Source organism: Sarcophilus harrisii, chromosome 2, assembly GCF_902635505.1.
Source record: "Sarcophilus harrisii chromosome 2, mSarHar1.11, whole genome shotgun sequence".
Classification (NCBI taxonomy): Eukaryota; Metazoa; Chordata; class Mammalia; order Dasyuromorphia; family Dasyuridae; genus Sarcophilus; species Sarcophilus harrisii.
In genome coordinates, this window is record NC_045427.1 from 311,330,715 (window position 1) to 311,356,517 (window position 25,803).

Sequence of the window (25,803 nt, forward strand, 5' to 3'; positions counted from 1 at the left end):
GCAGGAAAACTTCATTCTAAATTGTATCAGTCCCTTTGTATTATATTTGGTGGTAAAGAATGTACATCATTGAAAGAAAGATGGAGATTCAAGGCAGGGAATCAGGGAGGCTTGAGGCAAGAGAGATGGGAGTGGATTCTTCTGGGAATCATGTACACAGTGCTGTGGAATTCCATTTCCTAGCAATTTTATTTTGGACATAGTATAGGACACACAGAAGGTAATTAACAAATGCTTGTTGAATTGACTTGACTTAAAGAAGGTTAGGAAACCCCCTGAAAATGTATGTTACCACCAAAAGAAAAAAAAAAAGAGCTGTATTTTTTAAAAAAAACATATGAGTAGATTTCCAACTTTTTAGGATACAGACCTAGTAGTGGTATTACTGGATCAAAGGGTATGCATAGTTTTATAGCTCAAATTAGGAATTTTCCTAAGAAAGGATTCTCTTGAGGAACAACTTGGAGAATCTTAGATTATACATCAGTAGCACTGACAAATTGGAAATCATCTGCTGTTTTTCTTATTCATTCTTCATTCTCAAAGAGAACTAACTAAAAAAAGAGGGTCAGGCTAATGAAAAACCTACCTAGGAAAGCTTATAGACTTATGTATGATGCCAGTTAACTCAGATATCACATGGTAAACTTGTTTAAAAAAAAAAAAAACTTGAGAAGCATTTTGCAGTGATAAAGTATCAGACCAAGCAAATGTTATCTTCACTGAATCAACATTTCAGTGCAGGTGCCAACTACCTTTTAAATTCATATAGACTCCAGATTTTAGAGAATGACAAAGATAATAACAGTAAGACCTGAAAATGAGAAGAAAGCCAGATGAAATAAGTGAGCATGAGCTTGAGACACAATGAATTTTTGAACTCTGGAGTTCTAAACTGAAGTAGGGCTAAAGCCAATAAGGTGTCCTCATCATTAAATCTGGAACCAGTTTGGTAAGCCATCTGGAACACAAGTTCACCAGCCTCCCTAAGGAGGGGCGAACAGGCCTAGGTCAAGCTTTCCTGCTGATTAGCAATGGGCTTAGGCTCAGGAATAGGCACTATACTTCCAGTCTGAGCTACATGGGGCAGGGTGGTGACAAAAGAGGGGTAGGAGATGGACAAAGGGAGAAAGAGAAAGAGACAGAGAGAGGGAGGGGGGAGACAGAGAGAGACAGACATAGACATAAAGACAGAGAGAGACACACAGACAAAAAGAGAGAAGGAGGGAGGGAGAAAAAAAGATGACTATAACTGGATAACCTAGAACTTCCATAGCGCTCACCAGGTTTGGAAGACTTACTGGACTCAATACATAAAATGAAAAGAAATCTCAAAGATGTTAGGAAGTATTCCCATTGAGGAAGTCCCATCTGCAAATATTTCAGGAACATCTGTCAATGTATGAGCTCAAGAAACAAGGCATGAGTGCTACTACTGGACTTATATCCCAAAGAGATATTAAAGCAGGGAAAGGGAGCTGTATGTGCAAGAATGTTTGTGGAAGCCCTCTTTGTAGTGGCCAGAAACTGGAAACTGAGTGGGTGCCCATCAAATGGAGAATGGCTAAATAAATTGTGGTATATGAATATTATGGAATATTATTGTTCAGTTAGAAATGACCAAAATAGGATGAATATAGAGAGGCTTGGAGAGACTTACATGAACTGATGCTAAGTGAAATGAGCAGAACCAGTAGATCACCATATACTTCAACAACAATACTATATGAGGATCAATTCTGATGGAAGTGGCTATCTTTGGCAATGAGAAAATCCAATTCAGTTCTAATTGATCAATGATAAACAGAACCAGCTACACCCAGAGAAAGAACACTGGGAAATGAATGTGGACTGCTTGCATTTTTGTTTTTCTTCCCAGGTTATTTTTACCTTTCTAAATCCAATTTTTCTTGTGTAACAAGAGAACTGTATAAATATGTATACATATATTGTATTTAAGATATACTTTAACATGTTTAACATGTATGAGACTGCCTGCCATCTAGGGGAGGGAGTAGAGGGAAGGAAGAGAAAAATTGGAATAGAAGTGATTGCAAGGGACAATGTTGAAAAATTATCCATGCATATGTTCTGTCAATAAAAAAAGCTATATAGAAAGAAAGAAAGAAAGAAAGAAAGAAAGAAAGAAAGAAAGAAAGAAAGAAAGAAAGAAAGAAAGAAAGAAAGAAAGAAAGAAAGAAAGAAAGAAAGAAAGAAAGAAGGAAGGAAGGAAGGAAGGCATGGAAGTCACACTAGAGACACAGATCTTAAGTCAGAAGAAGCCTTTTGAAGGAGAGTGCCATAGGCAAATCCATTCCCCTAGGAAAGGTACAAGAACATGGGAAAAGACAACATGACAGAATGATACATGAATTCTGCCATCTGGAGAAAATCAAACAGATGGAACTACCTTCTGTTGCAATTGAGGAAAAGATAAAAGGATGCAAGCACCTATGAGAATGTAATGCTGATGATGCAACTACAGAACCAACAACAGGAAAAAAAAGAGAAGAGAATGCTATTATTTTCACACCTCACTCTTCACCTTCAAGTTCTTTCTCACTTTTTTTTGTTTAGAAAAATATTTTATTTCCCCCCAATTACATTTAAAGATAACTTTAACCATCTGGGGGGAGGGGGGGGGGAAGGGAGGAAGGCAATCAGAGTTAAGTGACTTGTCCAGGGTCACACAGCTAATTAGTGTTAATTATTTGAAACCAGATTTGAAATCAGGTCCTCCTGACTCTAGGGCCAGTGCTCTATCCACTATACCACCTAAGCTGCTCCAAACATTAATTTTAAAAAGTTTCTGTGTTCCAAATTTTCTCCCTTCCTCCCTCTTCTCACTTCTACCCTCCCTGAGACAGTAAGTAATTTCATATAGGTTATAGATGTTCAATCATGCAAAACATATTACCATACTAATGCTGAAAAAGAAGATTTCCCCAAGGGGAAAAAACATGGAAAAAATAAAAGTAAAAAATAGTATGCTTTGATCTGCATTCAGATTCCAACAGTTCTATCTCTGAATAAGGATAGCATTTTTTATCATGAGTCCTTTAGAATTGTCTTAAATCACTGTATTGCTAAAAATACCCAAGTCATTCACAGTTGATCATCATACAATATTGTTATTACTGAATATAATGTTCTCCTAGTTCTGATCACTTCACTTTGCCTCAGTTTGTGTAAGTCTTTCCAGGTTTTCTGAAAGCATTCTGCTTGTCATTTCTTATAGTGGAATACTATTCCATTATAACCATGTACCACAACTTGTACAACCATTGCCCAATTGATGAGCATTCCCTCAATTTCCAATTCCAGTACAAAAATAGTTGCTATAAATATTTTTATGTAAATAGATCATTTTCCCATTTTGGGAATCTCTTTAGGACAAAACCCTAGTAATGGTATTGCTGGATCAAAGGGTATATATGTGGTTTTATAGTCCTTTTTATACTTTCAAATTACTCTCTAGAATGGATGGATCAGTTCATAACTCTACCAACAGTGTATTAGTGTCCCAATTTTCCTACATCCCCTCCAACATTTATCATTTTTCTTTTTTGTCATATTAGCCAATTCATAACAATTCTTTTTTTAATAGTATTTTATTTTTCCAAATTTACACAAAGATAATTTTCAGCATTCACCTTTGCAAAACTTTGTGTTCCAAATTTTTCTCCCTCTCTCCCTTTCTCCCCCTCCTCAAGAGAGCAAGCAATCCAAAATAGATTTAACATGTCCAATTCTTTTAAATATATTTCCATATTCATCAAGTTTATCAGAAATTCTTACTGTGTCTTCTCTACCTGGTCTCATGGAACTCTAAGCCTCTTTTCTCATCTGTTAAATGAATGGGCTGGATTCAAAGATCTCTAAAATCTTTTCAAATTCTGAATCTAAGATCCTCTGATTCTATTACCCTGTGCAGAGATTATAATAAAATATTAAGTATGTAGACTGCACTGGTATCCCAAACAGTGGAGCACAAGTGATCCTCATTTTTCAGTCATTTTATGAGACACACTTGAAGCAAATATCATTACAGTTTCTAGAAGGATTTGGCTTTAGAAGAACAAAAATTAGTCATACCTGGGAAACACTGAGATAACCTTGAAATTTCCCAAAGAAATATATTAATCTAGTGTTGTTATATTCAGATCCAATCTGAATATGTCAGAAGAGTGTCAGCTCTCACTGCAATCAATTCACATCTGTTCAGAATATTAACAACACTATCAACAAGAATCTGGGCCCCAATATCTGCACACCTAAACTACCCATGAAGCCTTTATGAAGGCATAAAGAGCATAGAGTCAGATGGTAGCAATAAACATCACAAGAGAACTAGCTCTGCAGCTTCCTAAGTATGGATCCAGAGAAATCTCCCAGGGGGTGGGAGAGGATTTATCCAATACCAGAGCAATGGAAGGAGTGGTTGAAGCAAAAGAAGTTTTAAGTAAAAGTTAAATGTGTTATCACTGCATGAAAGGGATATTCCAGCTAAAAGATCACATTCTACAAGAAGTCTTCTTCAAACTCTCTTAATTTAGGGCCTTTCTTCTATTAATTATTTCTTCTTTATCCCATAAATAGGTTGATTGTATATTATGCCTTCAAGGCCAAGACTACAATGCACTCCATGGATATGGATATGGATATAGAAATCCACATGAAATTTTTTGGCCTTCCCTTTTAAACCAAAGAAGTCTTCAGTATTATGGTATTAAAAAATAAAATATGTGCGCACTGTACAATATTCTGCATACATTTTATGCATTTCTGAATTTCTAAACTTTTCCTAAGTTTTCTAAACGTTTAAGGAGTGAATAAAATAAAATGCTAAAATACATAAAATGCTCAAGGAGATGAATTACTAGCAAATACTTGGCAAAATAAAACAAAACTGACTCAGCTACTCATGGCAAGATTTCCTCACTCAGACAACAGCTACTCATGCTGATCCCTTTCTCCCACTGAGAGTTCTTTCCAGGCCCTCCATTTTGAGAAGAGACTCAAGCCTCTTCATTCTCCTTCTAGCAATGCCTCTGACTCTGGATTTTGCAATTACCTTCTCTCACCCTTTTTTCCTCCCATCCTCACTTCTTCAGTTCCTTTTTCCCCCTAAATAAAATGTTATCTACAAAACTCCCTAGAAATTCCCATTTAATTTTTTATGCTGACATGCAATATATCAAAAGGAAGATAGGGGAAGTCACAATGTAGAAGGGATAACTGTATTAGTTTGTATGTGGTCTCTCCCATTAGATTATGAACTTTTTAAGGGCGGAGATTATTTTTTGACTCTTTTTGTATCTTCAGTGAATAGCAGAGTGTATGGAACATAACAGGTGCTTAATAAATGCTTACTGATTGATTTGCCCAACTAGATTTTACCAGTTTGAGCATTTGATCCAAGTACCTTTGGAGCACCTACTACTTTCCAAAGTTGAAAACATGAGCTACCTATAAATGCTGGTGTGACCTTGATAAGATTCATTATCTCTGGGAAGATCCTAAAAGAAAAGAGGAATCACTGATGATAGCATTAGCTAGAGGAAAATTCATATATGTGCATATATGAGTAAAGAGTTACAAACAGCAGGAGGACAAGAAATGCAAAAAAAATTTTTTAATCCATTAAGCCTTTCAGAAATTGTTGGACAGACTTACGACTCGGTCCACCGCACCTCATATGTACCAGCACTGGCTCATGCAGATTCAAGCAAGACATTTGTCCTATATACCAGTGCCAGCTTGGAAGGATTAGACACAATTCTCCACCAAGAAAAAGATGGTCACCAGAAACCAGCTGAATTTAAAAACAGAGGCTTTAATAACAAGAAAACTTGTTAGCCCAAACACAGGCGGGAAGGCTTGGCTTTGACATAGGTTTTCAATGACAAGACTTATATTTTGATCAATGCCAAGTTTGATGTGGCTTGCCAAAGCCAAATACAAATTCAGTACAACTGCCAGGGAAGATTAATAGGAATGAAGATGAGCTCAGGAGGACACAGAACAATGAAGCTATGATGATACAAAAAGGAGTGAATGTTAAATATAAAGATCCAAAAAATATGGATTACTAGTAAATAGCAATGCAGATGACAATTTGGGACTTCCATCAGACAGTAGCCAATATAATACATGAACTGCACTTCATTCAAAGGACTGTCAGATTTAGGGTTGGAAGGAATCTTACAGCCCACCTAGTCTAAGTCCCTCATTTTACAGATGAGGAAACTGAGGTCCAGAGAAGTTCAGTGATTTATCCAGGATCATACAAATAAGAATTAGAAGTAGTGAGATTTCAATCTGAACTTTCTATGGATAACTGGGGAAGAGAACAATCTGATTAATATCTATGGGAAGATACAAGCCAAGAAACAAGGTGGCAATGCCACAGGATCCCTTTGAAGGTACCTTACTGCTGAGACAATGGCAGAAATTATGAATGGACCATTCCTGATCCCAATCCCAGTATGCGGTACATAACACTCTAAGGCCATAAAAGGTTCATATAATAAAAAGGTGAAAGGAAAGAAAATAAGCATTGATATCTACCATATGTCAGGCACTGTGCTGAGCATTTTCCAAATAATACTTCATTTGATTCTTTTAACAATCCTGAGAGGTAGGATTTTACTATCTCTACAACTGAGGAAATTGAGGTAGACAGAACTTAAGTGACTTCCCCAGGATCACATAGCTTGTAAGTATCTGAGTTTTTTTAGCTCAATATGGCTACAAGTGTCACTAAAAAGTGTGAAACTTCTGCTTGTTGTATACAAAGAAAAGTCCTACCAACTAGCACTACATATTTCTCAAGCATAAGCATTTAGTAAACCTTTGAAAATTGTCCATACTGACTTCCTATCTCATCAAGGGGACAAGAAGACTATAATCAATATATTGGTGATAACCATGCACTTCACAAGGTCTGAAAAGACATTGTTGCTATTCAGTCATTCATTCACATTTGACTCTTCTGACTCCATGTCAATGTTATCTGTGGGGGTTTTTGGCAAAACAGTATGGAGTGGGGTTTGCCATTTCTTTCTCCAGTAGATTAAAGGAACCAGAAGTTATGTGACTCGTCCGGAGTCATACAACTAGTGAGTGGTTGAGGCCACATTTGAACTCATCTCTTCCTGACTCCAGGCTGAGCCTTTAATCCAGTGAACCTCCTTGCTGTCTCTTGTAAAGCACACCCAACCACAAAACAGAAAACTTCCGAAGAAGGTTAAAGGAGCATTTCTTAGTATGTAGGATTCCTGCTAGCATACAATCACACAATGGCCAAGACAATTAAAAGTATCCTACTTGAGGAGATATTAAATTTTCCTGGCATCAGTCTAGAACAACACTACACCACCCTTAAAAAGACATCCAACTTGAAAAGTTTGAATGAATATTGCTGAACATGTTAGAGACCCTGAGAGCAGAATGAAAAATTTCAGATGAGCCAATATGATGCTTTCTGGAACATGTGTACAATCCTACGAGGAAAAATCCCACTGGCAATTTCATTCTACCTGATAATGGTTGTGCCCTTGGATTCACATGCCAAACCTTCCTACTAACTTGTTTTTTGAAGTCTGAGTAAGGAGAGACTGAAGACATTCACAATCAAGCATATATTTCAAGTAAGAGAAAAGCTAAATGAAGCTTATCTCCTAGTTCAGTCAAAAGAATACTGACAGAAATAAATAGTAGTACGATGCCCAAGTTCATTTTCAAGACCTCCAATTAGGCAAAAGTTTTACTGAGCAATCTTGGTGTCCATAGAACATACAAATTATCTAACTAATGGAAAGCTACTACATACCTAGGTGTGGAGAACCTAGGCAACTTGCAAAATCTCTGCCGAGGCTGAAATGGGCCCCTCAAAGATAATCTATGACAGCCACTAATAGACACTTACCGTGGCAGTAAAAGAAAACTGACTCTGCTACTTATGGCAAGACTTCCTCACTCAGACACCAGCTACCCATGCTGGTTCCCTTCTTCCACTGAGATCTCTTTTTAACCTCCATTATGGGAACAGACTTAAGCCTCTTCATTCCCCCTTCCTCTGACTCTGGATTTTGCAATAACTTTCTCTTACCCCTATCTCCTCCCACTCTCACCTCTTCAGTTCCTTTTTATGTATTGTCTTCCCCTTAAGTAGAATGTAAGATCTTTGAGGGCAGAGATTTTTTGGGGGGATTTTATTTATATTCCCATCAATTAGCACATAATGAATACAATAAATTCTTGCTGCCTTGCTGGTTTCAGGCAATACTTTATACTTGTATCTTTTGTATGTATTATTAATGTCTATTTGCTGTGAATAGCACCTGGGACACATAAGTTAATCATATTTATTTTATTATATGCTGATGTTCATGGTGATGCTGTACTCCATAATTAAAAATGTCAAGTATACTACAACTGATTTGCAGGAACTGCAAAATTTCAAACCTCAGGGATGAATGTAGTGGGTTTGGGGGATGGAATCTAAATGCACAGATTTATGGGAACTGTATCTTGAAGAAAATAGCAGATTTCTTCTTACTTATGAAAAGACTCAGAATTTCTCACAAGAATGGTGTTCCAAGAGTAGGAATTTGGGAGTCTGCAGAAGAGGAAAGGAAGGAAACGCTAGTGGCATTAGGGGCTACAGTTATCAGCATGTACAATATACAGAAGAGCTGCAGTCTCTGTCTATCAATACTGGTGGGACAGCTATAACAAGAGTGTGGAGAGAATCTGATCTTTGGTGAACCTGGTCCTGGCTGAGATCTAGGTGGCCAAGGAAGTCATTTTGTTCCTACTCCTATTTCTATATAAGAGAACAGATACATAATGAAGAATTTTTTTTCTTTAAAGCAGTTTCATTTGTTGATAAAAGAATATTTTTAAAAGCTAGTTCATTATAGATAAAATCTGAGCTATGGTAACTGCTTTTAACCCATATATGTTTTTAACAGCCAATGAATACTTAAGGAACAAAGAACAGTGTTTGGTTTCAGTTTGCAGAGATTCAGAAAGGACTGTGGATTTAGACCTGGTCCAAAAGTGCCAGGCTTTCATCTGGTTGGGAAACAAATCAAGAAAGAATCATAAGAATTTTGATTTATTGATTTTGAATAAATTTCCCAAAATTAAGAACCAAACTGGATCTAGGGTTTTCCTTTGGCACCCCCCTCCAGCTAACCCAAGTTAGAATATATATATATATATATTTTTTTTTTTTTTTTTTTTTTTTTTTGCTGACTGGACTAAAAGTTGAACTATTGGGTCACCTGGGCTGATTCAGCCTTTCCTCCCAAGCCAAACACATGTACAGAGAAAAATTTCTGAAGAAATGGAATCAAAAGCAGTAACTAGGGAAAAAGAACTATTCTATGGGAAGGGAAAACATGTGGCTGTTTTTGGTTGGTTAACACCAAATTCCAAAGGTGGGAGGTAAGGGGAAAGGAGATTTTTTTTTCTTTTACCCTCAAATTCAAAACCAAATTCAAAAAAAAAAAAAAAGCAACAATGTCACATAAGTATGCTATGAATTTCAGGCTGAGGTTTTTTTCCATTCCTACTCAGAGATGATATCTATTTTCCTGAAGTAACTCAGGCCAAAACAATCCAAGAAGGGAAGTCACATGACAAAATTTACTATCAACTTATTTTGGCAGCAGTTGCTATCTTAATTTTTTTCTTTGCCAGACTGGAGATATCTAGTAGATATTTAGAACACAGCTAAATGTGCAAATACAAAATCCAATATTTTCATTAACTGGTAATCAATACACTTAAATATTTGTAAAGTGTATCTGTATCTTCAGTACTCAGACATGAAAAGAGCTCCACATTTAAAGAGGCACTACATGATCAAAAAACTTACCCGGGGAACAAAAAAAAGAAGTTTTGTTGGAAGGAAATAAACCCATGGGAGAAGACATAGTCTAAGTTTAGCCATAGGCAGCAGATTCTCCCTGATGTTGACTAGAAAAGACAGTCAAAAACAGGCCATTGACTCTTCTAAATAAACAAAATAAACAAAATACTCTACCTCGTATTCAGATTCCAATGACACCTTGTTCCTTCTCAGTTTTTCTTCAAATTCTGGATCAAGCTGTAGACAAACAGAAAATGAACCACATGAGTTATTTAAGTCTGAAAGGTCTGATTTTATTTTGTAAAAGTTGAGAGGGTGTGGTTGTTCCAGGGGTAAGAGTAGAGAGAGCTTTAGGTGGGATGCTGTGTGGTATTTAATTTTGTCCCTTTCCAGCCTGATCTATTATTACCTTCCAGGTAAACAAATAATGTACCCAGCAGGCTTTTTTTTTTTTAGTATGAAAATATAAAGCATATTTTTACGAGAAAATCACCTCTATCATAGCCACTGTGATGTGGTGGGGAAAGTTTATTTTTTTAAATTAAATTAATTTATTATTTTATTTTTCACCAGTTATAAGTAAAAATAATTTTTAATATTCATTTTTAAAACTTTAAGTTTTAAATTCTCTCCCTTCCTCCCTCCCCCTTTGAGAAGGCAGGGTATTTGGCTATATATATATAGTCATGAAAAACTTTTCCATAATAGTCATATTGTAAAAGAAAACATATTAAAAAAAAGCCCTCAAGAAAAATGTTTTAAAAGTATGCTTCAATCTGTATTCAGAGATGAACAGTTTTTTTTCTAAGTATGGATAGCATTTTACATCATAAGTCCTTCAAAATTGTCTTAGATCATTTTATTACTGAGAACATATAAGTCATTCACATTATCTTACAATACTGCTATTACTTTGTATACAGTAAGTACATTTCATTTTCTAGTAGTTCATGTCTTTCCAGATTTTTCCGAGAACATCCTGCTCATCATTTCTTATAGCACAATAGTATTCTATCATAATCACATATCACAATTTGTTCAATCATTCCCCAAATGATAAATAATCAAAATATATGAACAGTTTTTAGATGAAGAAATCAAAGCTATCTATAGGCATATGAAAAAAATGCTCTAGCTCACTACTGATTGGAGAATTGCAAATTAAAACAATTCTGAGATACTACCTCAAACCTATTAGATTAATTAATAGGATAGAAAAGGAAAATGAAAAATGTTGGAGGAAATGTGGGGAAAATGAGACATTGTTGGTGGAGTTGTGAACTGATTCAACCATTCTGTAGAACAATTTGGAACTATGCCCAAAGGGTTATTAAACCATGCGACCTAGAAATACCATTACTAAGTCTGTATCCCAAAAGAGATTAAAAAAAAAAAAAAAGGAAAAGGATCTATATAAATAAAAAATATTTATAGCAGCTCTTTTCTAGGGGCAAAGAATTAGAAATTGAGGGGATACCCATCAACTAGGGTACAGATAAGCTGGTTTGTATGCAGGGATTCCAAATGTGGAAGAAAAGGAAAACCTATTTTTAAAAATTTTATTTAAAAAATATAAACCAGATACCCATTAACATTTATCATTTCCATATATACCAAAGAAAAGAATAAGATTTTACATGAATCTAAATCTCTATTATTTAAGTTTTTTGTTAAAAAAGTAAATAATAAATATGACATGGTAGTTCCACAACTAGTTCTATTTGTATCTTTTTGAACTTCCTTCTGCTCTCTTCTGTATATGAAAAATATTTCATGATGGAATTTGCTTCTTTTAGCCTTTTTTGTTATCTTAGTATCACTACCTCCCACCCCAAATAATTAAAGCTCTTCCTTTTAATAAATATGCATAGTCAACCAAATAAATTCACACAGGCTATGTCTGAGAATGCATCTCTCATTCTTTATCTATGGATGATATATGAATGTTATAAGAAGTAGGTTTCACTACTGGACTTCTGAAGTTTTGGTTAATCATTGCTTTGATCAGTGTTCTTACATCTTTCAAAGTGGTTTTCCACCATAATGTTGGAATTACTATAGAATTGTTCAGAAGCTCACTTTGGTTTTTTTGTTTGTTTGTTTGTTTTTGCATCAATTATTACGAGTTTGCTCAGGTTTTTCTGAATTTTTCCTTTCATTATTTCTCTTAGCACAATATTATTCTACTGCATTCATATATAATAATTTATTAGCTATTCCATAACTGAAAAGTACTTCTTTAGTTTCTAGCATTTTGATACTACAAAAAAGTGCTGGGTGAAATCAGAGAGAATAAACCCTGAGTGGTTCTGGCTGCTTCCCCCCCAAAAAGAATATTCAGGTTCCATCACTGGTTATCCTCAGCAAGGCTTGTGGGGATCAGCAAAATGGAGAAGAGTTCAGACTCTAGTAGTGGCAGGAACTGCAGTGGTACTAAGACTGGAAACAAGGGTATAATGGCAGTGCCCAAAGCAGTACTCATGTCCCAACAATGACAAACCCCTACCTATGACAGTGTCATAGCCAAGTACAGGGAGCAGGGCTTAGGATTCAATCATTGCAGCATTTGCAAAATCAGAACTTGGCAAATGGGAACAGTAGCAGAACTGTCTTGGAACATGGAAATAGCACTCAGCCCTGGCACAAGTCAGAGTGTGTGTGTGTGTGTGTGTGTGTGTGCATTTGTGTGCGTGCATGCATGTGCACAAATCACTTAATCCTTGCACAAGTCATGGCTATACCACCAAAATGAAGGGGCCTATCAGACTTAATTGAATTCCAAACCTGAAGCACCAGAATGGCCTGAAATCAGCCCAATACACCAAAAAATCTAAGCATACAGAATGTAACCTATCCAAGTGATCAAATATATTTGGCTTTCTAGTTTTCTCTTTGAATACTATGTTTGCAAAACAAAATATTAATCAGCTGTGGTCTATTCATCTTTGACTCAGAAGTTCTGGATGTCAAACACTAACAGCTGGAAGATCTACCTTTTTGAGATCCAATTTGGGTCTCTTAGCTGTTTTGAAAGAAAACTATTCATTCTGCTCAGGCTCTCTAAATACCTATTCTCAATTATGGAGTGACTTGAAAAATCCCACTTTTATTTAAATGTTAACTCTCATGTTGAATTAGTATTCCTTTTCTCTTTAAAACTATTCACACATATATAGCCTTCTTCACAATGCAAACAAGTAATCTTAAACTTGATTCTAGTTTTAATAATGATGATAACAGCTTATGGTTGCATAGTACTTTTTACATTTTACAAAGCACTTCAATATATATTAAGAATACAAGTAAAAAATTCAGTCTGGTTCTCAATTTTTCTGGTATCCAACTTGTATTCATTTTGATACACTTCAAAAGCACAAAAGGAAAAAAATACATCTCATTTCCCAGAAGCCAAGAAAACTTTAATATTGCATCAAGATGCAAGAACATGATTAACTCTAGATTTAAATGTTTGTGAAATCAACTTTAAAAATTATTCCCCCTTGATGAAAAATGCCATCTACATCCAGATAGAGAACTGTGCAGACTGAATGTGGATCAAAGCGTAGTACTTTCACCTTTTTGTTGTTATTGTTGTTTGCTTGTTTTTTTTTCTCGTGATTTTTCCTTTTTGATCTCATTTTCCTTACACAGCATAACAAATATGGAAATGTATTTAAAAGAACTGCACATGTTTAATCTATGTCAGATTGCTTGAACAACATAACAAATACGGAAATAACGTTTAAAAGAATTATATATATTTAATCTCTATCAAATTGCTTACTGTCTTGGGAAGGGGAAAGGGAAGGAAAGGAGGGAGAAAAATTTGGAACACAAAATCTTACAAAAATGAATGTTAAAAACTATCTCTACATATATAGAAAAAATAAAAAACTATTTTTTTTAATGATTCCCCCTTTCTTATTCTTCTCTCCTCTCACTCATAAGATTACAGATTTAGAGGAGATGTCCTTATTGAAGTCCAGAATGACTTGCTCCAAGCAGGTAGTAAATATCACAGCTAGAAATTGACCCAGGCCTTTCTGCTTCCATATCTATTCCTTGTACTGACAAGAAAGAGCACTTCACAGACAACAACAACAAAGATCAGAAGTTGGACTGTCCTTAATTCTAATTTTTTAAAAAAACTTTATTCTCTTGTCTTTTGGGGAATTAAACTATTTTCAAAAGCCCTTCTGTGGCTTTTTTAATGACATTTTCATGACTTAAGATATACAGTGTAGTAGTAAAAAAAAAAAAAAAAAAAAAAAGTAGTAAATTATGTTTTTTTTTTTTTTTTTAAGATTGAATTTCCAGGTAGGAGGGCCTAGTCAAACACTATGAATTAAAGTATTTTGGTGTTATGCTCAGGGAAAAGAAGTCAAAATGTCTCACTGCATATTTTACTATGCTCCTTGTATCCTCAGTATTTCAAAGGAAAGGGAAATTGGAACCAATAAAAGGCACAATTATGACCTTTTGAGTGGTAGATACCCACAAAACTGGAATACATACAATTCTATTTGTGAACTGCTTGTTAGCCAAGATCAAAAGCCTATACGAAATGTGGTTATTTTACCATGTAAAAACAAAATCCTTATTGCATAGTGCTGATCCCTGAATGCCTTTGAGCTTTCCAAGGCTTATTTTTCTGACCCCAAGTTTTGGCACTGAATAATTTAAGCTAAAAAGAAGGTTTGTATTAACTACTACACTTTGCTTAACTATCATGTTCAATGTCATGAAACTTTATTAAGGTGAAAATTATATTTAATTTTTTTTAATCAGTTGGTTTTTTGAAGCAATTTATAGGATTGGTAGATAGAATTTATAAACACTGCTGGCTTAAATATTTAAAAAAAAAAAAAAAAGAGTACATCTGTTCTCAAGCATTTATTTGTTCCACTCTACCACAATCACAAATTCAATTCTGAATAAATGATGAAGGAAAAAACTGAGTGAATTTCTCTATGATTAATTGTATGCTTCAGTCATTCTCTACAGTAGGTTGTTCAGTCTTTCCCTACAGTAGATGACACAGAGGTGATTATATGAAATGAAGAGAAGGGGACACAATTGCTCTTGTTCTTGCTCTTCTGCCTTGTCCCAATCATTGCTATTCATATTCTACCTCTGTTCTGTGCTACATAGCACTTCATCTCTCTCACTCTAATTATTCTATTAATTACTACAGGCTCCTACTAAATACTATTATATCCTAATGTTATGTGTCCCACCACATCAAATCTACTAACTAGATAGGATTTCCAAAAAGGAATTGTCCAACACCCTCTCAAACTCCCACCAGATTGTATAGGAACCAAGACAGCACTCAAAATTGTCACTTAAGTGATTGTCACAATCCACAATTTTTTCTAAATCTTATGCTATTAGACTCTTTCATGGTTTCTCTGAGTAAAATTACTCTGGTCCTTTTTTTTTGCAGGAAGATGGTGCAAACAACTTATTAATGATTTCCTAAAAACATAATTTACTACTAGACTATATATCTTAAGTTCATGAAAATGTCATTAAAAAGCCACAAAAGGGTTTTTGAAAATAGTTTAATTCCCCAAAAGACAAGAGAATAAAGGAAACTTATAGCTAGATAAAGTGTTACCGATTTCTCTATTTTGTGACATAAGCATCCTAAATATGGAAGAGCAAGACCATTAAAGAATAACTAACCAGTGCTATAAATATATACATATATTTATAAATTTTTATATAACATATAAACATTTATATATATATATATATATATATCATATTTATAAATATTTATATAAATAATTATATAAAGTATGTGTTTGTCAAGAACAAGACAATATAAAGACTGGAGTACTAAAGCTTAGAAAAAGATAATTTTTACTAATGAAACTTACTTTATCATTCAAGACTACATCAAAAGCATTGTCAAAAGTAGTCCAGGTAAATCTTTAAGAGTTAGACATCTTCATGTGATTTTAAAATATCCACTCAAAAAATGTTTGGGGGATTTTTTTTTTTACTTCCAATGGGCTTTGAAGTCTTGTTCCCAGTGAGGAACTGATACTAAACAAAAATAATATACAGAAAACCACAATGATTCCAGAATTACAATAGAGATGAAATATAACATTAACTTGTTTGATGCCACATATCCTGAAAAGTTAAGAAATTCATCCAAGGGATGGAGATAAACTTGCATCAATGCTACCACAATTCTCCTGATTTAAATCCTACTGAAAACCCATGGACTATTATAATTAAAGTTAGATTTCAAAAATGAACCATTCATTAATGGTGCACTTAATAGCCAATCGTTATAAAAGAATGGCTTTGTGATGAAGAATTAAAGTATATAAAATTTATGAATTTAAGGCCAAATCATGTGGGCAAAAAAAGTGATTATGACAAAGGAGAACATATAGCATACTGAAAAAAATTGTTGAAAAAGTTATAAAGTTTATTATAAAAGCCAATAAATTTAATAATTTCTCTTCATCCCAGTTCATGTGCATATCACTGAGTTCTGACCTTCATCACTTCTTGCCTAGACTATTATAACAAAACTTAGTTTTCCTTTTTTCTGGTGTCTCCCTTTCTAACTCCCTTTCCATTTAATCACTCACAGAACTGACAGACACTCTTTTTCTAAAAAACCTTCATTATCTCCCAATCACTTAAAGGATAAAATACAAACTCCCCAGTCTTGCACAGAAGACTTTGTACAATTTAGTTTCCATTTTCCTTGCTGACTTAATTTCACAATACTCTTTTTCATGGATTCTCCATACAAAACAAACCTGACACTCAGGATAACAAACATTAAGAGAAGGACCTTAACAGTTAATGGTGTATAAACAGCATTCAAATCTAGAACTCTTCCCACTTAGTCTGGTTGAAAGACATGAAATTAGGAAGAGAAGAAGTCATTGAAATGGAAAGCTCATTGCATAATCATTTGACACCATCAGTGAAAGTACAAGAAATGTATAATAGGTGTCTATGGAAAGTGTCAATATGACAAGTGAGATTGAAAAAAAAAAAAAACATTACTAAACTTGAGGGGAAATTAAAGAAGCCTTTATGGTAAAGGTAGAATTATTTGACCTGGGCTTTAGAAAGAAAGGGGGCAAGATTTCAACAGGTAATTGTTGAAGGTTTATTCCTTAATATGAGTTAAGACAGAAAAGCGAAAATATGAAGGGTATGTACAAATAACAGCAAGTAGTTTGATTGGAGAACAGAATATGTAGAAAGAGAAATTTTTGGAAAAGTTAAGAAAGGATCAAATTATAGAGGGTCTTTAATGCTAGACTAAGAAGTCTGAATTTAACTCAAGTACCACTGGGAAATATGCCAGACAGGCAACAGAGTTTAGTAATAACTCTCACTTCTTTATTAATGATCAATACTTTTGGCTGGGTGAATTCTCCTGTGTTTAGTACTTCCAAATTCCTGACAGATATTAATCTTCAGGATTCAGAAAAAAAAGATATCAGAATTCCTCAAATACAAGTTATTCTGTATTTTCATCCCATTTTATTTTCATATTTTTAAATAATAAGAAATGACAATAAAAAACAATAAACCATTTTTATGATAGGGTTATACTAAATGTTTTCCCAGAAATGGCATAATAAATACATGTTTTATTATTATCATTAACCAATTTATTGTTACAATGATTTAAACATATTTGGCAACAAGCTGAATGACTTCCTTATATTTCCAACATTCTTCATATGTTATTATATTATATTATTATCAATATCTATAAAAAGGTTTTGATAAATAAGAAATATTAAATTTAGTAGTACTTACAAAGAACTGCAGCCTATAGCAAATATTCAAACACTGGAAGATGCTAGGAAATATGACTGGGTAGCATATGAATAACCTAATGTTCAGATCACCTAGCAAGGTTGACAGCATCTATACAGATCCACATGTCAAAATTGCCAATTTAAGTACTTATTTTACTTCCAAAATGTGTTATTTCTTGGAATCCCACTAAGCTTATAAGCTTATTAATATTAATTTTATTTGCAATTATGACTCATCACTGGCTGCAGACAAGGCCACAAACATACATAACATGGCAACAGTTACAAGACTGATTAGAATGTGATCGCTTGTCTCCTACATGTTCCTGGCCTAGTTCCCAGAAATGTCAACCTTAACCTTTTACTCCACATGTCAAGAGTTTCTTGCTTTTTCTTTTAATTTGACGGCAGTTGATTCTTTCAAACTAGTAACATCTCTATGTTAACTATTATCCTCCTTGCAGCAGAATCACAATATTTTTTCCTTGGTTTCTTGAATCTTCTTCTTGGGATTTGGCTCTGAGAAATGATGAAACATTATTTTAGCTATATAATTACTGTCAGTACAAGGTGTTGCTCTAATTGTGTTGCAAGGCAGTGTAGTGGACAGGAGGATGAGTTCAAATCCGGCCTCAGACTGTACTAGCTGTGTGACTCTGTGTGAGTCACTTTAAAAAGTTTGCCTTGGTTCCTTGGCTGTAAAATGGGTTTATTGTATTATTGTTCTGTAAGAAATGACCAGCAGGATGGTTTCAGAAAGGCCTGGAAAGACTTACATGAACTGAGGCTGAGTGAAATGAGCAGGATCAGGAGATCATTATACACTTCAACAACAATACTATATGATGATCAATTAATTATCTCAGGATCTGAATTCAAGTCTTTTTAACTTGACAAGAGTAGATACAATGTTCCTATTGATATAAGTAGTTTATTATTGTTGATGATGAATATAAGGATGATAATGATGACAATAAAAAGGATAAATGAAGGCACTTCAACTTAAAACAACAAAACAGTCTCCTTCAAGGTAATATGCTCTTCTGTCTAGTGTCAAGCAATTCAAAACATGGAAAAGGTTCAATTACACTAATGCCTTTAGGGTAGAGGTCAGAAAAGAAACCTTCATGTAAATCTGGGTTTTAAAACTTTCTTCTTTTCTTCCACCTTGAAATGGGGATTATATTAAGAGAAAGATAGTAATATTTTCTTTTACAAAATTTGAAGTCCTTAAAAGGTAGAAAATTTTATGTATGTCCTTATTAGTCTCCTGCAAATAGACTTTAGAGGTTGGTTTATTGGGAACATCAAAATTGTCTTTGAGCTTTTTCCTGTTAATTTTGATTCTACATTTACTTTTCCAAATTGCTTTCATTACAGCTCAGGGTGTTCTCAGGCACAGACATATAAGAATTGAGTTAATATTGTAGATGCATAATTTCTTGCTATAAAGAACTGCTTCTATAAAACTACTGCAAAATTCTGTCTCATTTATTGGATATAATACTGAGCAAAGGATCAAGAAATATGGATAAATTCCTATATTCTGCCATAAATTGAAATAGAAATGTTCAAGGTTATAAAATATGCTGTCCTTCATATATGAAGATAACACTAATAGGCATACCAACAGCAGGGTATTCATTCACTCAGGGATTCACAGAATCATAGGATTTAGAGCTGAAGGGTTCTTAGAGATTATCTACTTCAAACCTTTTGTTTTTTGAGATGAAGAAAATGAGATCTAGAGGGGTTTAAGTGACTTCCTTAATATCACTTAGCTTTCAAGTTGCAGAGCCAAGATTTAGTCATTCCACAAACATTCATTAAGAATTTTTATGAACATAATAATATTGAATTGTGATAATAAGGATATATAAATTAAATATGTAAGGATACACAAAGATAACAAGATGCCTTCAAGGAACTTGAATTCTAAAAAGGAATATAGGGCAAGTACACAAAATAACAAACAAAAAACAAGCATAGTATAATAAATATATGAGAAACAGGGTGCACCAAAAGCTTGAGTGGTTTTAAGCTACTAAAGTTTAAAATAAATATAATAAATAATAAATTCATTCTACTATATACAAGTAATGTTATATTGTAAATGATAAAAGTAATACTATTACAAAGATATATTTATATTATAAAAAATTAAAAATTTATAAATAAATAGCTATTTAAACTATTAAAACTTACTACTGCACTAAGACTTTTATGACATCCTGCCTAAGCAAAGTGCTACTACTGATCATTGTAAGGGATATAAAAGAAGTTTAAGGACATGTGTCCTATAGTCAGGAAGCATGATTATTTTATTACAAAGACTAGAGACACAAATGAAGTACTTAAATATTGGATGATGATGTGCCAAAATGAGTGGTATTCATAATAAGTAGAATGAGAAGTCTTTCTTTGTCTCTCTTTTGTGACTAATATTACCTATTTGTGAACAACTATTACAGCCAAGGGGCAGCGAGGTGGAACAGGGAATAGACATGTGGACTTGGAATCAGAAAGATTTATTTTCATGAGTTCCAATCAGGCCTCATACTCTTATTATTATTAGGGCAGTGTGATTCTGGGCAAGTCACTATTTGCCTCAGTTCTTCATCTAAAGAAGAATATGGCAAATGCTTCCAGGATATTTACCAAGAAAACACCAAATGAGGCTACACCAAATTGGATAGGCCTGAAAAACAACTTAACAACAATAACAATATGTAAGTCAGTCAATAAACATTAAGTCCCTATTATGTGCCAGGCACTGTGCTAGATGCAGGGATATTAAGAAAGGCAAAAGGCGGTTCCTGCTTTCAAGGAGTTAAGGGTCTAATGAAAGAAATACCAAGCAAACAATGATAAATAAGTAAGATGTGTAGGACAATAGCTCAGCAAGGAGGGTAGGCTGGAGAACTAGAGATGAGCATCATCAGCTTGGAGATGTTAACTAAATCCATGGCAGCTAATGAAATCACCAAACTAGATAACATAGAAGAGGGCTCAAGACAGAATTCAGTGGGACCCCTACCATTAGTGGGCATATCCGGGAGAAAGCATGATCTAGAGTGTAAAAGGTTGTAGGGAGATTAAGAAGGATGAGGTTAGAGAAAAGGTCATTAGGTTTGGCATCCAAGCTTATTAGTGACGTCAGGAAAAATAATGTCAGTTGAATGATAAAGTTAGAAGCCAGCCTGTTGAGTAAAAGGAAAAGAGATACATATACCAGTTATAGACGGCCTCCTCAGTTTAGCCACAAATGAGAAAAGAGATGTGGGATGATAGCTAGCAAAGCAGGATGGACGAAATGAATTTTTTAAGGATGGGAGAGGTAAAAGTATGGTTGTAGGTAGTGTTATGCCACAGTTCTCTTTTATTGTGCTGACTTAATTTCCCTGAGGACTTTGCCACTAAGGAATTCAGTCTTTCTATTCATGTATAGCAAAGGCTGACTTCCCAATGCCTATAATAAACTTCTTTTTATCAATCTAGCCTTTTCGGGTTTGCAAATTCTGAGCTGCCAGAAAGGGAGTGGGGGGGGGGGGGGCGAGGGGTTCCAAAACTGCCTACCTACCCAAGGGCTTTAGGGAAGCCAAACCTCTACATTTAGTTCCCTGAATCCCGAACCTGCTACTAACCTCATCATTTAACTCCCTGACCACCAGAAACCCTAATTTCATTTGGTTCCCTGAACCTAATATCATCATTTGGTTCCCTGACCACCCTAAATCTAGACCTCATCAATATCACATAACATACATTTGTATTTTGAGGATCAAAGGATGCACTAATACATAAAGAAACTTCAAAATATTTTGTGAATAAATGGTACCTTTGTAAGAAAAAAGTTACTATTTTACATATAGTTAATCTTCATAAATTCTAAAATTGTTTTAATGCTTATTTTATCTTTATATAGTTTTTAGTAAAAAATAGATATTTTGTCTCATTATCATTTTTATATTATCACAGAGAATAAGGTTTTCTGAATTGCAAGTATTTCAATTATGTACATTTCTGTATAATTAACTAGAAATCCAAAATATGCTGTACTTCTGCAATCAAATACTTGTTTTTGAGCTAACCTACAAAAATATTATCAGCTCCTAAAATAATATGTACTATTTTGTTCTATTCCTTTAAAAATTAAAGAGCATTTGAGATTTTAAAAAAAGAAACTTCTAAGGAGTTGTTAAATATAAGTTTATTTCAGAATATTGAAGGCAAAAATGGTACAATGAAGAGAATACTGGATTGGGAGCCAGGGGACCTGATTCAAAGCTTAGTTTTGTCACTAGTTGTGTGAGGACTGGGCAAACTTCTCTTTCTGAGCCTACAAAATAAAGGGAGTCAGACTAGAAAACATCTTAATTTCCATCGGGATCTCTATATTAAGATCATTGAATTATGTATCCCAGGCTTGCACTGTTAGTAATCAGGTCAGTTCTAAGACATATGGCATTTAAGTTTTCTCATGAATTTGGGAGAGAATTAAAGTTGTATTGGACAAAATTCAGAGGCACAGTCTCTTCCTCACATCCCAACTAAAAAGAGTTGATAAGGAGAGGGTTCCTTCATCAATCTGAAGATTCTCAATGGTGAGATTAAAGGGTATTGCCCTTAGTTTATAGATATCCAAGAGTCACTTCCCCAAGGAGGCAGACGTGATCACTGGGGATATAAATCACTTCTGTGACAGGAGCTACCTCTAAGATGATTGGCTCATTGGGATTCACAGGAATGAACTCTTTGTGGATTACATAAGCAAGCTAACAGATCAATTCTTTCTCTTGTTTCCTTTGAGAAGACAGTCCAGCACAAATACTTGTGTTCAAGGGTAATCTGGAAGGGAAGAAGGGTGTCTCTACTCATGTGATATTTTTCGCCTTAGCAACAGCTGGCTTGTGGCAGAAGCACATAGAATTAGACATGCCAGCACAGTGTCTGAAAACTTAGTTCATGGACAATGTTTGTGTATTCCAATTCCTGTGTGGAGGAAAAGGGATTTTAAATTTCCCAGACAACATGATCCTAGAATCTAGAGAAAGAAGCCCCCCCCCCAATGACATTTAAAATTTTATTTAGTTTTAAATAATCTTATTCTTCCCCCAATTACATGTAAAAACAATTCTTAACATTCTTTTTTTCCCCTAAAGTTTCAAGTTCCAAAATCTCTCTCTCTCTCTCTCTTTTAGCTCTCCCCCCACTTCCCAGAGATGGTAAGTAATCTAATATAGGTTATACTTGTAAAATATGTCAAATTTTCCATATTAATCATTTTGTGCAAGAAAATTCAAACAAAAACAATAACAACAAAAAGAAAGTGAAAAATAGTATGCTTCGATCTGTATTCAGATGACATCATTTCCCTGGAGGTAGATAGCATTTTTCATCATGAATCCTTTGGGATTATCTTGGATCACTATATTGCTGAGAATAGCTAAGTTATTCACAATTCTTCATCATACAACACAGTTATCTCTTCCACATCATGACTTTCCCCATTACTATTACAATATATTGTGGATCAGAGTAAGAAATTAAATGGTATTTGGAGGGAGCTGCAGATGACACATGAAGGCCACTTGATGACACAGAAAAAGTTAAGAAACTCAGGAATGCATCACACATATATGTATATGTAGAGAGATATAGACATATATAATATTGTATAATATCTTTTAATACCATAAATATATATAATTTCTTTTTTAAAGTTAAAATAAGTAAAAAGTTAAAGTTTGTAAAAAGAACACAAAAGCCAACATACAAAGACTAGAAATGTCTCTTGTTATACATGCTGTATGTTCAGTATTATTCTTTTTAAATGTTTCCATTTTTAGAATTTTCATATTTTTTAAAATTTATTTTTCATACAGTACTCTTACTAACATTGACCTATATAATGATCAAATACTTAACTTGAGTTTGACAATAAGGAACTATAAACCCTCCATTTAAAAAAAAAATCAATCTCCTTCTCTGGTACAAAGGGAGGGCTAAAAAGTTTTAAGCAGATTTTCCAAATCATGGGGGCACAGTGCTCTGGATCCCCACCATGTGAAAAAGATAACTATATTGCTGTTACTGTGTACAATGTCCTCCAGTTCTGCTCATTTCACTTTTTATCAGTTCATATAAGACTTCTTAGTTTTTTCTGAAATCATCTGGCTTGCCTTTTTTTTTTTTTTTTTTTTTTTTTTTTTTTTTTTTTTTTTTTTTTTTTTTTTTTTTTTTTTTTTTTTTTTTGCTGAGGCAATTGGGGGTTAAGTGAATCGCCCAGGATCACATAGCCAGGAAGTATTAAGTGCCTGAGACCAGATTTGAACTCAGGTCTTCCTGACTTCAGGGCTGGTGCTCTATCCACTGCACCACCTAGCTGCCCCAACTTTGTCATTTCTTTAAAGCACAATAATATTGCATTACTATTATATGTCACAATTCATTTAGCCATGCCCCAGTTGATGGGGATCCCCTCAAATTTCCAATTCTTTGTCACCGCAAAAAGAGCTGCTGTAAATATTTTTGTACAAATAGGTTCTTTTGAGAAGAAAGCTCTTCTATATAGCACCAGCTTTCAAAATGCTCTCAAAGATAATACAGGAGAGTTCCCAATACAAGAGTTTCTATGTTTAAACTCTGTACAAAGATAACGGGATTTCTTGATTCAGTACACTTCCTGGAGGAAGAAAAGGATCATTTACATAATTCTGTACAGCATCTTCCTTGGACAGTATTGGAGGAAGGGAATTTCTTGTTCTGCAGTTTACAGGATTGCATTATGAATTCAGAAAGAATTTGCAGGAGAGAATTTTCTGGAATGTCAGGGTGTTATTTCACTTCCCAGGTTGGGGTCAGTGCTTTATTTCAATGTTTTATGTACTTCCTGCAGCTATTCATGGGCTTTTAGGAGTCTTATGTATTTTACATATTTTCTTTGGCACAAATGGCTATCCTATATCTAATTTTCATCTACTACCTTGAATGCTTACAGAAAATTTGGAGATCCTCCTTTGCCCACATTTTTCCCACATTTGGGGAAAACTAGATTGAGGAATGCTATTAATAAATATACTAGTTAATTTTTAGCCAAAAAGAGAAAAATGATCCTTTTAGGGAAGCCCCTTAGGAATGGACTTTGTCCATGAGAGCTTAGAGTTTCACAAGTTATGAATGGAGAATGAGGTAGGGCAGTCTCAAATCCAAGGCAAATCATAACATGTAGGCCTCTCACCCCTTAACATTTTCATCTAGGTGAAATATAATTAAAATGAATGCCAAGGGCAGTCTTGAAGGGAAAAAGAGAAGACAATACAAAAAAAAATTATATATATATATATATATATATATATATATATATATATATACACACACACACACAGGCTGAAAAGAAGAGAAGAGTGTCTGTGTGTATGTGTGCATGTATATCATACCTTTTATAAATGGATTGTAAATAAAGGTATATACATATATAGATTCTAAGAAAATTGTCATTAATAAAATGACAATATAGAAGAAAGTTGTAAATGCTACAAATGGGTCAATGGCTAAATGATACAATCATAACACTTCCTGATTTCATTGTAGTGTTTGATTGTTTTGCAATTACATTGGTCAGGTCAACATTATTTGGAACAGATTATAGGTTGCTAATCTTTTTCTTCTTTTTTTTTAGTAGCACCAACTGCTAAGTACTTCCTTCTCTCCATCTCTCCACAGATTCTGTCACATCATTCCAATAGCAGTATATTCCTTTCTTAGGTAAAGCAATACAATGTTGCAATTGGTATTTGAGACCCAGAATTAGCATCTTACTTCCACCACTTCACTACCTGTGATATTTTGGACAAATCCACTCAGTCTCTTCTCTGATGCCTACCTGTAAACTGGAAGGAGTTGAATTAGATGGCGTCTAAAGTCACTTCTGCTACAATCTATATTATTCTTTTTCTTTCCCTCTACAAAACAAAGATCCCAGGATAATCACCCCAATTTACCATACCTAGGGAGAACTGACCAAAAGACATATGATATTTCTCGATGTCACTATGGCAATCAAGGAATTGAGAAAATAGATCTTCAAAGTTTCCTAAAAACAATCTT

The 25,803-nt window shown here is 34.3% G+C and overlaps 1 protein-coding gene across 1 annotated transcript in view; it reads right to left on the bottom strand.

The window, feature by feature from the left end:
* LOC105750377 (cytochrome c oxidase assembly protein COX16 homolog, mitochondrial) overlaps positions 1-25,803 on the bottom strand; it is a 110,828-nt gene that overhangs the window by 36,669 nt on the left and 48,356 nt on the right. Inside the window, exon 3 of the mRNA XM_012548265.3 lies at positions 10,058-10,120. Within this exon, the coding sequence (XP_012403719.1) occupies positions 10,058-10,120 (63 nt within the window). The remainder of the gene's footprint in view (positions 1-10,057; positions 10,121-25,803) is intronic.